This window comes from Monopterus albus, unplaced genomic scaffold, assembly GCF_001952655.1.
Source record: "Monopterus albus unplaced genomic scaffold, M_albus_1.0 scaffold429.1, whole genome shotgun sequence".
Lineage (NCBI taxonomy): Eukaryota > Metazoa > Chordata > Actinopteri > Synbranchiformes > Synbranchidae > Monopterus > Monopterus albus.
Genome location: NW_018128309.1, coordinates 140,332 through 152,079, shown reverse-complemented (window position 1 = coordinate 152,079; position 11,748 = coordinate 140,332). Strand labels below are relative to the sequence as shown.

Genomic DNA, 11,748 nt, shown 5'->3' with positions numbered 1-11,748 from the left:
TTTGTAATTTACAAAAAAAAAATATTTTTTTGCGTTTATTTCCAGGTTTTTTAGGCTTGCTTTGATAGTGCCAGTGAAGTGCAGATATACTTTTAGGGTCTGTGACCTTTTTCTACAGGTGACTTATCATTCATCTTCATTAAGGGCTATCACAGTGTATCAGGCATTAGACAGTGCGAAGTGGAGCACAGGACCACGGTGAGCCAAGTCATCCACTTCTAATCCTTGTTTATAAATGGAGATTACTCACAGTATGTGCTGTAAAAAGTATAGGCAAGGTATGGACACAAACATAAGGTTCGTGTGTGTGTAGAGACAGTTTACCAACACTAAGCAGTTTTCTTTGCGTTTCCTGTATTTGGCCTGTTGGTGAATTAGATGGACCCAATACTTGGCTTCCTACTATTAGTTTGATTGCAATGGTATCACAGTGTTATGTGTAATACCTCATGTATTGTAGAAACACTTATTACTGCAAACACTACTACCAGGACAAGTATTACATTTTCCCTAAGTATTTGATGTGTAGCTGATAGCCAAGAAATCTTAATTACATGACCGTACTGGTGGGTTTGCATGTTTTAACCCATTAACTCGAAAGCTTATAATGGTACTGACCATTTTACAGCTTATAGATTCTTTCTGGGCAGCTGATAATTTTTATTGATGTGGGTAAGGTTTGAAAGGTACCTTGCATAGAGAGAGATATTTGGCAAATTGTTGCTCTTTGGTAGTAGAAGGTTCGTGCTACAGTATGTAACTTAAGGTAGTGCTAGCATCAAACATCAAATTAATCCAATCTGCTACACCCAGCACTCGTTCGGCTATGCTCCACTAGGCCCTGTGCAGCTCTTCAGATATTTGTCTTTATGAAATTACAATAAATAAGAATGCAACAAAACTTACTGATCAAGCAGAAATAAGTCTGATTGGTTAGAGAGGTCAGTCATGCTCAAAACCTTTTAGAATCTAATATGTCTCTGCACTGCTGCCAGTGCCGTTCAACGAGTCTGGGTCACAGGAGGCTTCAACAGCACCGCTCCACATTTGGAGCATATTTGTACAACAGAAATATTTGAAAGAAGTTGCATACTGTAGCTCTAAATTTCAAATCCTGAACATGAACACAAAGTACTAGTCCAAATAAAAAGCATGCACAGATCCTTTTTCTCCTCAACTCAGTATCTGCTGATACCAAATACCCATCCAGCACTAGTGCTTCTGTTTTTATTTTATCTGAATACCTCACTGTACGTGTGCTCAATTGGATCATTTTGTTAACGAGACCAGGGATTTCTGTCAGAGGTACATCATAACTGAATGAATGCTGGAGAAAACACTAAATTTAATGACACTAACAAAGAAGCTTTGGTTATTGTGGATCAGTTATGTTAGCCAATAGCTGATCACTAAATGTCAACATTTTGTGCTGCTGTTGAACCATTACAATGAAGATGTTTTCATCGGCTCGTGTTCTCACCTGTTGATCTTTTTATAAAGATGACACCCACTGCAGGCTGTCAAAGAGAGGGGGAATCAGTCTAAATACTTAGGATAAAAAAAAAGGTCAACTGTGATCTTAAAGTCTGAACACTAAGTTAATGGGGAGAAAAAAAAAACATGCCAGTATGGTCCTTAACTGCCACTTTGTCTGCTGAACATGACCCTAACCTCGTGCTCAGAAAATCAGACAACCAACCATTAGACTGCTGTCATAAAGACAGTGCCACTATTGAAGTAGAATGATCTACTAGTACAGATACCCAAGTATTTATCAGGAGTTAAGGTGTACAGTACTGTGTGTTCGAGTGCAGCTCACGTTATGTTGTGTTCTTTAACTAGACACTATGACTGGCACAGGGTGAAAGGTCGCCTGGCTGTTGATGTTGGTTTGATAGTATGTGAGCAGCCCAGTGTTTCACAGTGGCTTTATTTTTTTTTTATTATTTTTTGACACTTTTTCTCAACATGTATGAGCTGGAAAGAGGACAGGAACTCTGTATGATGCTTCAGTCTCTTTCATCGTTTTTTTTTTTCTTTTGCCTTAACCAGTGAAAAGACTGGATTTTTTTTATTCACTAGAACACACTTATTTATTGCCTTTCATTGCCTTGAATAACGAAAAATAGTATCTGTGGTCCATTATGGTTCCAGACCTTTCAGTGGCTGAGGCAGTGTGATGTCTCTTCCTGTGGGTGCTTGTTGGAATAAGGACAGAGTTGCTCCATATTCAAACATGTAAGCTTGTTCCTTTTTTTGTTGTTGTTGTTTTCCCCTTCTCTGTATAATAAGACATGACTAGAACACTATTACTTAGGACCACTTGATTTATTTTTCCTCACTCAAATGAAACCTGAAGCTTAATTGTGCAGTGTTGTATAAAATGCTGTTTTCCCCCCTCTTCATTTTGTATGTAAACCAAGTGTAATTGATGTATTATACTGTGTGCCAACCCCACTATCTCTAGAGCCCGGCTCTTTCTAAGTGCCAACGCTGTGGTCAACAGAAGGACCACCACCTGAGCTGTTCCCCATTTTTAAATAAAACACCCAGAGGCAAAACAGATAGATGATTAGGTACACACAAAGACTTTATTCTGTATTTAAGATTAAAGAATTAAAAGCTAATCTGCTGTTTTTTTTTTTTTAAGAAATTGTAATTATAAATGCATGTGCTGTTTATTTTGGATGTTTTCATTGAAGAAGAGCCCTTAATAAAGGGGGTTCAATCAGCTAATTATTGATTATTGATTTACATAACTCTTGCCATTTTTATGTGTTTCATGTATTTGTTTCAACCACTGTTGCCTGATCCTCATTCAAACATGAACATAAGATCATTACCGCCTTCTAAGAGAGAAACATAATGACAAGGTATCTGTTTTAAATTTAAATAAATTTGTTCCTATACTTGCTCATGGTGTATAGTAGGTGTGTTTCATGATTTTAGAGGCTGTGTGTATTACATTGTAGTAGTGTGTGGATACCTGAACTGAGCCCGAGGGTTTGGGCCGGATTTAGACAGAAATTTAGAAATGATGTTCAGGTCTGGGTCAGGTTTGGACAGGTAGGTCAAACTTTAGGTAGACAGCTGGAGCACTCAAATGTCTGCTTCATTTAATTATAGGGGGGCACCATACAAAGTCAACAGTGTTGGGTTCAGGTCAAGTTCACACGTATACTATAAGCTTGTCAGGTCTGAATCAGGTTCAGACAGAAATACGTGGCCCAATCCCTGCTCTAGTTTGAGGTCAGGCATCAAATATTCACTTTGTGAAGTATGTTTTTCTTTATCATAGTAAATTTCAGGAACAATTATAGCGATTTACAAGAACCTAAAGTGACATCTAAAATTATTTTCAATAAAAATTTTTGCTTAGTTTTTTTTTTCCTGATTGCATATAAATTTTCTGATTGTGCAGACTTTGAGGCCTGCTGTTGTTGGTCAGCTTTTCTGCTCCCAAAGCACAAGTAACTTATGAGTATTGATAGTAGTGATGCGCAGTGAAACTGGAACTTTTTGAGGGCCTGATCATAATCCAGTCCGGTGTAGCTGCTGTAGGGAGCGGAGTCTCCGGCGGGTCAGTTCAGCTCGGTGCCACACGGGGCGCCCTCTCGTCCGCTGCTCGGTTTGTTTTCCGCGTGATGCTGGTCCTCTCTTCAAAAGCAGAGGAAGGTCGGTGGCTCATGTGTCAACAACCAGGGCGAAACGCTAACGTTATATCATAAAATCTGATGTTCCGTTGAAGACGCTTTTATTTTTAACCTGTTCATCGTGGAAAGCGGCAGTGTTTCTGACTGCAAACAGAAGAAGACGATCTTCGGCTCCGACTGCTTTGACATTAGCTAACGTTACTTGAAACGATGACACAGTACATGCGAACAGCGTCTCCAATCATTTAATATCTGGAGACCTGTTAGCCTAGCCACCTAGCCTGATTATTCGAGTAGAGCAAGGAAACGCAGAGAAACACACTGCTGACATGATGTTTCCTCAGTCAAGGCACTCGGTAAGTTGGCTAGTTTAACTCGTCCCAGTTGAAAACAGGGCAGCAAATCGAGCTAACGGTAGCTAGCAACCGACAGCTGATACAAGCACAAGCTGCAGGGAGCTGCGAGCTTGTCTCATGGTGCCAGACCTGTGCACGTATTTACACGACGTTTGCACCGTTATAATGCAGGAAAGGTGGCATCTAAAGATTCGAAGTAAATCTAGCTACTTGATGCTTTTGTTGATAGCTTTACTTGGCTTCAAAAACGGTGTGTTGCTAGCTAATGTTACTCAAAGCAGCGAATTTGAGTTCAGTCTAACGTTAGAAGAGTAAGTTAGCTTAGTATTATTCTGCTTAGTCTGTATTTCTATTGCCGAGCAAAATCTACAGGGCGCATGGACTAGGTCTAGTTTGCTTGGATGATATTTATCTCTAAAATGATTTAATTAAACAAATACTGCTGCAAATATTGTGGAGGAATAAAATTAGACCAGTACCTGCTTTTCAAAGCTAAATTATGCCACTCGTGTGTATTTTAAGTCCAAGTCATAACCAGCAAATCTCAAACTAACTGTATGATAAGCTACGGTCAACAGCCAACTTGTGAAGAAAAATTACCTTTACAAGCAACAGCTAAGTCAGGAAATGGCTGCAAAATTAGACACTTGTTGAAAAAGGCCTTAACTGAAGCACCACTGCAAACACTCCAACAATAGTGGATCATACTACAGCTGTTTGCATGCAAATGAGCACCAGTAGTGATTGCATTAAAAATAATAATTGATAAATCAGTTTATATTAATTGATCATAATCAGTTGGTTTGTAAAACGGCACAAAAATGCCAATCACAGTGCCCAGAGGTCCAAGGAGTCACCTTCAAACAAATCATTTTTTACTTTTTGCTTCTCTCTGATAGAATAGAAGACATCTCAGATTAGTTGTTAATAAAAATAATTGTCTGCAGTCCTGTTTTATATCTAAGATAACACTATAAGAATTACAGGACCAGCTAGTGCCACATATGCTGCACTGAGCAACACCCAGAGCAGACAATTACCCTTGCAAACCAAAGGTGAGGAAGTGCTGCATAAGCATGTACAAAACAACACAGACCAATAACAAAAGCACCAATGCAAACATTTCCCATAGTGGTGTCACATGGGCATACCCGGATGCATAAAAAAAAAAAAAAAAAAAAATTTCTTTTGTTTAAAATGTGAATATTGTATACAGTGGTCATACATTCTCTAGAGCAAGTTTTCTTTAAGGACCTCTGTATTTGGCAGTGGTCATGCTTCCCTCAGTTCTGACAAGTCTCCCTGTCTCTGCTGCTGAGGACCGCCATAGCATGATCCTTCTCTATAGGGACTGTAATAGCCTGGTGGTCCCAAATATCTTCTGTTTCACAATTATTGAGCCCACTGTGCTCCTGGGAACACTCAGTCTTAGAGCTGGTTTTATGCTCTACGCTCCTCCACAGTTTTATCATGGAGGCTCCTTGGACTTCATGGGTTGGTTTTTGTTCTGTCATGCATTGTGAAAGGCACACACCTATGTCCAGTCACTTTAATTTGCCACAAGTGGATTCCAGTCAAGTTCTAGAGACATATCTGAAGGAAAATTAAAGCAGGATGCACCTGGCCACAATTTGGATTGCAACAGCAAAGGGTGTGAAAATTTGTGTAAATGAGAAGTTTCCATTTGAATTTGCAAAACTTTTTAAAAATAATGTTTTCACTTTGTCATCACGTCATTGAGTGTAGATTTACAGTATGTGCAAATATGACAATTTTATTAATTTAAAGTTCGACATACAACAGAAACATCTTAAAAAATTGAAGTGGTCTGAATGCTTTCATCATGTGACCAGTGTTCCCCTTTCTGAGGCAAGGCTGTAACAAAGACCTTGGGAAGATGACAGGCATACCACTTTAGTTTCACTTCTGCTGGCTTCTAATAAGAAATCCTTAAAGCCCTGTGAAGAGTAACTATTTTCTGACATTTAAATGATCAATTAGAATAATTGGTTATGAAATAGTAATTGTAAATATCATTTTGAATTTTGGCCTGATAAAATTACTTAAACAATTCATTGACTGCCAAAATGTACTATTGCTTTACTGTGTTTTTGTTCAGTACCACAAATTAATGAAGTTTGAATTTTGGATGCAGAGTTTCAGCCCCTGTGCAACTGGGTGACGCTCTGTTGAATCCCATAAGCCCATTTGAAACCTCTTGCTCTTGTGCCGCTTTAGAGATTAATGAGGTTTAGGCCACTGGATAAAACCTAGATTACAGCTTTAGACTCATGGTTTGTGTGTAAGTCTATACAAAGCCAGATTTATAATAGAGCCTCTAAATACCTCTCACATATGGTCAGCATGGGCATACTTTAATCTCACCTTCTATAAACACAGGTCCTCAACACACTTCTTTCCTGAAAGTGCGGGCTTGGTGTTTCTGTGCTGAGACATGTTTAGTCGAATAACAGTTTTGGTCCTTGTGGTTTTAATAAATTAAACTTGGAGCAGCCTTTATGAAAAGAATCCATTTCTGACTTGGATGCAGGGATCTTTGTGAGCGTACTTTATGCCTCTGTGTGGGGTTATGAAAACTGACCATGTTGTTGTTTCATTGTTTCCCAGGCGTCGTCTCAATCCAGTCAGTCTCTGAAGTTCACCACTTCTGACTCCTGTGACCGCATCAAAGATGAGTTCCAGTTCCTTCAAGCACAATACCACAGGTACATGCTCGCTCGCTCGCTCACACACACACACACACACAGTCTGGGTACAATAAAATCAGTGATTTGTTTTTAAACACATTATACATATTAGAAAATAGTTACCTAAATTATGAAAAGGCTATGAACTATTTAATACTGAATTGTTGAGTTAGACTATTAGTTATTATTAGACTATTAGCACAGTTTTTGTTTTTTTTTAAAGAAGGAACATTAATGCAGTTGCTTCAGTGTTTAATAAAGGTAGAAACCTAAACAGTGGACATGGCAGAGCAGGTCTGAAGTCACTGTAGCTAGTGGAGGGAGACGGACGTGAGGAAGATAAGGTAAGAGCCACAGCGGACAGCAAAGCTGCTCCACTGGGCTTATCACCACAGTTAGCTATTAGCCTAATAAGCTTTCTATGGTCAACACATACCAGCTGCAAATGGCAAACTCTGGGCAAAGCTGAAATGATTGCTTCTCTGCAAGTCTATGCTAGCTTAGCAGGTGTTTTGATAAATTATCATATTTTCCGATCCACTAACCTCATCCACTGGTCTCCTTGAGTACTTTTGAAATGCTGCCGGCCCAAACTGAGAACCAAGGTAACCGGAGTCAGTCGCACTAGTGCGCCTAATTACTTAGATTTTTACTCGCATATGAGAGTGAAATGCTGGCATTGGGTTTTGTGCGTCATGTGACACCCCCAGTGTTTAGAGAGTGCTCATTTTTTTTAATGATTTTGAAACCTAATTTTATATATTTGCCCTTTTCTTCTCATTCAAATTTGGTTGGCTGGTTAATAATACATTTTCCTCTAGTGTGACAAATTCCATATTGACAGAAAAACACAGAATTTTTGACATTATTGCAGATTTATTAAAAAAGAAAAACTGAAATATGATAATAAATGATTTTAGCATATGGCTGCAATATAACAAAGAGTGAAAAATTTAAGGGGGTCTGAATACTTTCCATACCCACTGTATGTTTGTTTCTTCTTTGCCTGGACTTTAATATTAGAAGCCCAACACCATTATAGGAAGTTACCAGAGGTAATGATGCATCTGTCCTGCATAAGTTTAGTCAGAAACATTTTTTTTAAACAAAAGGACTCAGAGGGCGCATGTATGTCCAAAGGTGGAAAATAACTAAGTACATTTACTCAAGTACTGTACTTAAGTACAGTTTTGAGGTATCTGTACTTTATTTTCTCCTACTTCATACTTTAACTTCTACATTTCAGTGGCACATATTATAATAATTAATAAAGGTGATTATTATTATTTTTCTGTCTTAACAGTTTGAAGTTGGAGTGTGATAAACTGGCCTCTGAGAAGTCAGAGATGCAGCGGCACTATATCATGGTATGTCTGTTGTAATTTCTTGTCAGTGCAGTGTGGCTTTTTATTAGTTGACTCCTACAATATACCAACGTACTTAGTGAAGTGTGTGTCACTCCTTCACTGTGTTAGTTTTGTTGTTAGTGTATAAACTGACTTTTAGTTGTTTTGAGTTTGCAGTATCCAGGCATTGTTAATACATATAGTACACCAGTTTGTGTGTGGGATCAAAAGGTACAGAAAATATGTATATTATGTTTTTCTCCCCTTTTGTATTTGTAGTACTACGAAATGTCCTATGGGCTGAACATTGAAATGCACAAACAGGTGATTCCTCTCTATAATGCAGTTTTTTGTCGTCCCATGTCTTGTGTTGTTCTGGTCTGACCTTGTTTCATTTGTTTTCTTGACAGGCAGAAATAGTGAAGAGACTGAATGGGATTTGTGCTCAGGTGCTGCCTTACCTGTCTCAGGAGGTAATGAAACACACATCTTCATGAAGTGGCTGAGAGTCTCTGGCCAATAATTTTTTTTTTTTTTAGTCTTATAAATAACTAGCTCGTTGTGTGTGACAGTGGTGCGTCTTTGTTCCAGCATCAGCAGCAAGTCATGGGCGCCATAGAGAGAGCCAAGCAGGTCACACCTCCTGAGATGAACTCTATTATACGGGTGAGCTTTATAAATGATATAGTGATTATAATGCCACTGGAAGCTGCTATATTTCTGTACATTCCAGCTCAGGTGTGGCTGCAGTTGACACTCAGCTACAATGTACATCCCTTTTCTCCACTCCATTATTGTAACACAGCAGCTCTATTTTAGAGTGTGGATACCTGAACCAAGCCCAGTGGGAACCACCAATACCTGAGGGTTTAGGCAGAAATTTAGAAATTATGTTTGCGTCCGTGTCGGGTTCAGACAAGCAGGTCAATTTTTTGTCTCCATGATTGGCTGCATCGTGTTAAAAACAGACACAGAGGAGGAGCTGTTCGCAGACGCTCTGTTGTCATTGTGTGAGAACGCGTGACAAGGAGAGGCTGAGCCAATCAGTGCACTGTGCAGTGAGTTGCAGTGACTTTTAATTTGGCCAGGCAGTGTACATTCACATTTGGGTCACCAAATTCAAGGGCTTGGTGGCTCGTGGGGCCAGTGATTAAAATATTAGCATCTATCCTTGACTATTGAGGGAATACATTGGAGGTGAGATGGAAAACCCGAAATGTCCTATAACTCAGTGTCTTTACTATGTGTTTGCAGCAGCAGCTCCAGGTGCAGCACCTGTCCCAGCTCCAGGGCCTGGCCCTGCCCGTGACCCCGCTTCCCCTGGGCCTCACCCCTCCCACCCTGCCCGCCGTCTCCTCCAGCTCCGGCCTGCTGTCCCTGTCTTCCATCCTGGCCAACTATTCCCACGGCCAAGCCCAGGTGGTAAAGGAGGACAAGGCCCGGGACACCGCAGAGAGAGCACCCAGAGGAGAGGATGGGGACAAGTCAGACTAGTGCAGAGACAGCGAGGAGGTTTGGAGGGGGGTGTTGTGGGGTGAAGTGATAAAAAAACAAAAAAAACAAAGTAAAACTGTAAATGGAGACTGCAAGTCTGGCCGCCTGCCTGATGTGTGTTGAAGTCGAAGAGTAAACTGCAGGGATGATGATGATGAGCAATGAGAACGCAGTTAAAACCTTTGAGAATGAAACTGCTGATTGGCTGAGAGTGAGAGTTAAATGCTGTTAATATTTAGTGGTCACAAACTCAGATCAGGCTTCTAGAATTTAGTTGCTTTTTAGCGTAAGCCACTGTTGTTGGGCTTAACCAAGGATCAGTGTTTTCCCATTTGAAGTGAGAGCTGAGGATAAAGGCTAATGGCAGTTCCCCCTTATGTGGACCCCTCTCTCACAGGGTTTTTTTCCCCCAACTTTGTGTTTTAAGAGTTGTTTTTCAGGTCCTCTTTAGTCCCTCCAGTTGATTCTAAGGGCCATGACACATCAAACCAGTGGTCGACAAAGGTGATGTAAGGCGACGCGACAGTCGGCCTTCATTGCTGCTAGTTCCTTCACATTGGTGTGGTGTGTCTCTGCCCTTACTGACCCTGTTTGCAGGTCACAGTAAACAGTTTTACCAATATTTCAGTTCTATTTCCATATTTTCCTAAATAAATAGCATTAGAGCTGCTTGGCTATGTGTATTTGGAGCCAAATAAAATTTTTGTCCCATGTTAAATGTTTTAATTTTTTTTTTAAAGGACATTTCCCTTGTCAGGTGCATTTTTGTATGACCGACCGCTGGATGCATTACCTTAGCTGTGTACGTCAAACCCAAACAAGTGGAATTTTATTCCATTTAAAACCCTAGTTTGTACAAGTGGTAGTATACACAGCTTTTGTTTGACAGGCCTAGCTACTGCCGCTATGCTCGCGACAAGGTTTGGACCATGACTCATCTTTCAGTGACAAGAATTTACACTCTAAAAGTTAATTTTTTTCAATTAGCTGTTTTCCTGACGTTGAAGACAGGCTATAATTGGTTCATAATTGTCTGTGTGCTCGAGTGAATGTGGCTGGAAAGAAGAAAACACTTAATTTTTGTTTTTCTGAGAGCACTTTTTGTATTTTCCTCCTCCTCCTCCCACGCTTTTTTCTTGCAAGTCTGCGCTTAAACTTGAACAGGAACTAAATTTCATAACCAGGCAAGCACTGCATATCTGTTAGTTAGCAGAGCTCTTTAGTTTATACTGGGACTGCATCAAACACCTGCCTTGTTACATTTGTGTGTGACTATTAGGGGAAGAATGAAGAACGTGTCCTGAGTGAGTTGCTAAAGCTCTGTAAGCAACGGCAAACAAGCGCTCCCTGAGAAAACACATTTCTCACAACCAATATTTGTGCTGACAACCAGATTCTAGTGCCCTGTAAAGAGAGGTTTTTAATCTAAACATTTTAAAACGAAAGCTGTGTCCCAGCTTCATACGTCATACTAATTCTGTAGACTATATATATTGTCTGCTTTCCTGTAGAGTATACGTTTCTTGTAGTCGTTATACAAGAAATGAAATGTAGTGTTTTGTATTACCCAGGAAGAATAATCGGTGTTTAATAACATTTCAGTGCCACTGTAAATCACACACAGAGCAAACGGTTTTATCCAAATGTTTATTATCCAACAAATGCTAATCCAATATCAATTTGCTTATACCTAGAACATGCTTGAATGGAGTAGGAAGAAGTCAGACTTATCCAGTCCTACCCCCTGACATCATCTTACCATCATTGGTTTGCAAGCAGTATCTCTACATAAATAATTCTCTTCTACACCACACCCACAATTGTCCATGTAATTAAACTCGTCAATTCTATTACTATTTTTTATGTCCACACTTAAATTATTCCATAGTTTTACTCCACTTATGGAAATACAAAATCTTTTTTTGGTTGTACGTATAGCATGAATTTTTAAATTTAACTGACCCCTTAAATTGTATCCCCCTTCCCTTTCATTAAATAGTTTTTGAATTCCACCAGGTAATAAATTGTTCCTGGCTTTATACATAAAGTCACACCATTTCTTTATCTTCTCAAGTTCCTGTGAAACCCGTCCAGAGAGTTGCTGTAGGTTTTCACCCGATGCCCATATGGTAGTGTCATCCGCAAACAAAACCACTTTCACTAAATCAGAAACCTTGCATATATCATTAAT

The 11,748-nt window shown here is 39.6% G+C and overlaps 1 protein-coding gene across 2 annotated transcripts; it reads left to right on the top strand.

Annotated features, from left to right (window-relative positions):
- Positions 1-3,608: 3,608 nt before the first annotated feature.
- Positions 3,609-9,614, top strand: LOC109952076 (amino-terminal enhancer of split-like). 2 transcript variants are annotated; one of them, XM_020586936.1, is made up of 7 exons: positions 3,609-4,009; positions 6,638-6,735; positions 8,021-8,084; positions 8,343-8,387; positions 8,474-8,536; positions 8,655-8,729; positions 9,321-9,614. In XM_020586936.1, the coding sequence occupies exons 1-7, from the start codon at positions 3,983-3,985 to the stop codon at positions 9,555-9,557; spliced, it is 609 nt and encodes a 202-aa protein (XP_020442592.1). In that variant the 5' UTR covers positions 3,609-3,982; the 3' UTR covers positions 9,558-9,614. The 2 variants fall into 2 exon arrangements, with proteins under 2 accessions (XP_020442592.1, XP_020442591.1); XM_020586935.1 differs by having other exon boundaries at positions 3,616-4,009; positions 9,318-9,614.
- Positions 9,615-11,748: the final 2,134 nt, after the last annotated feature.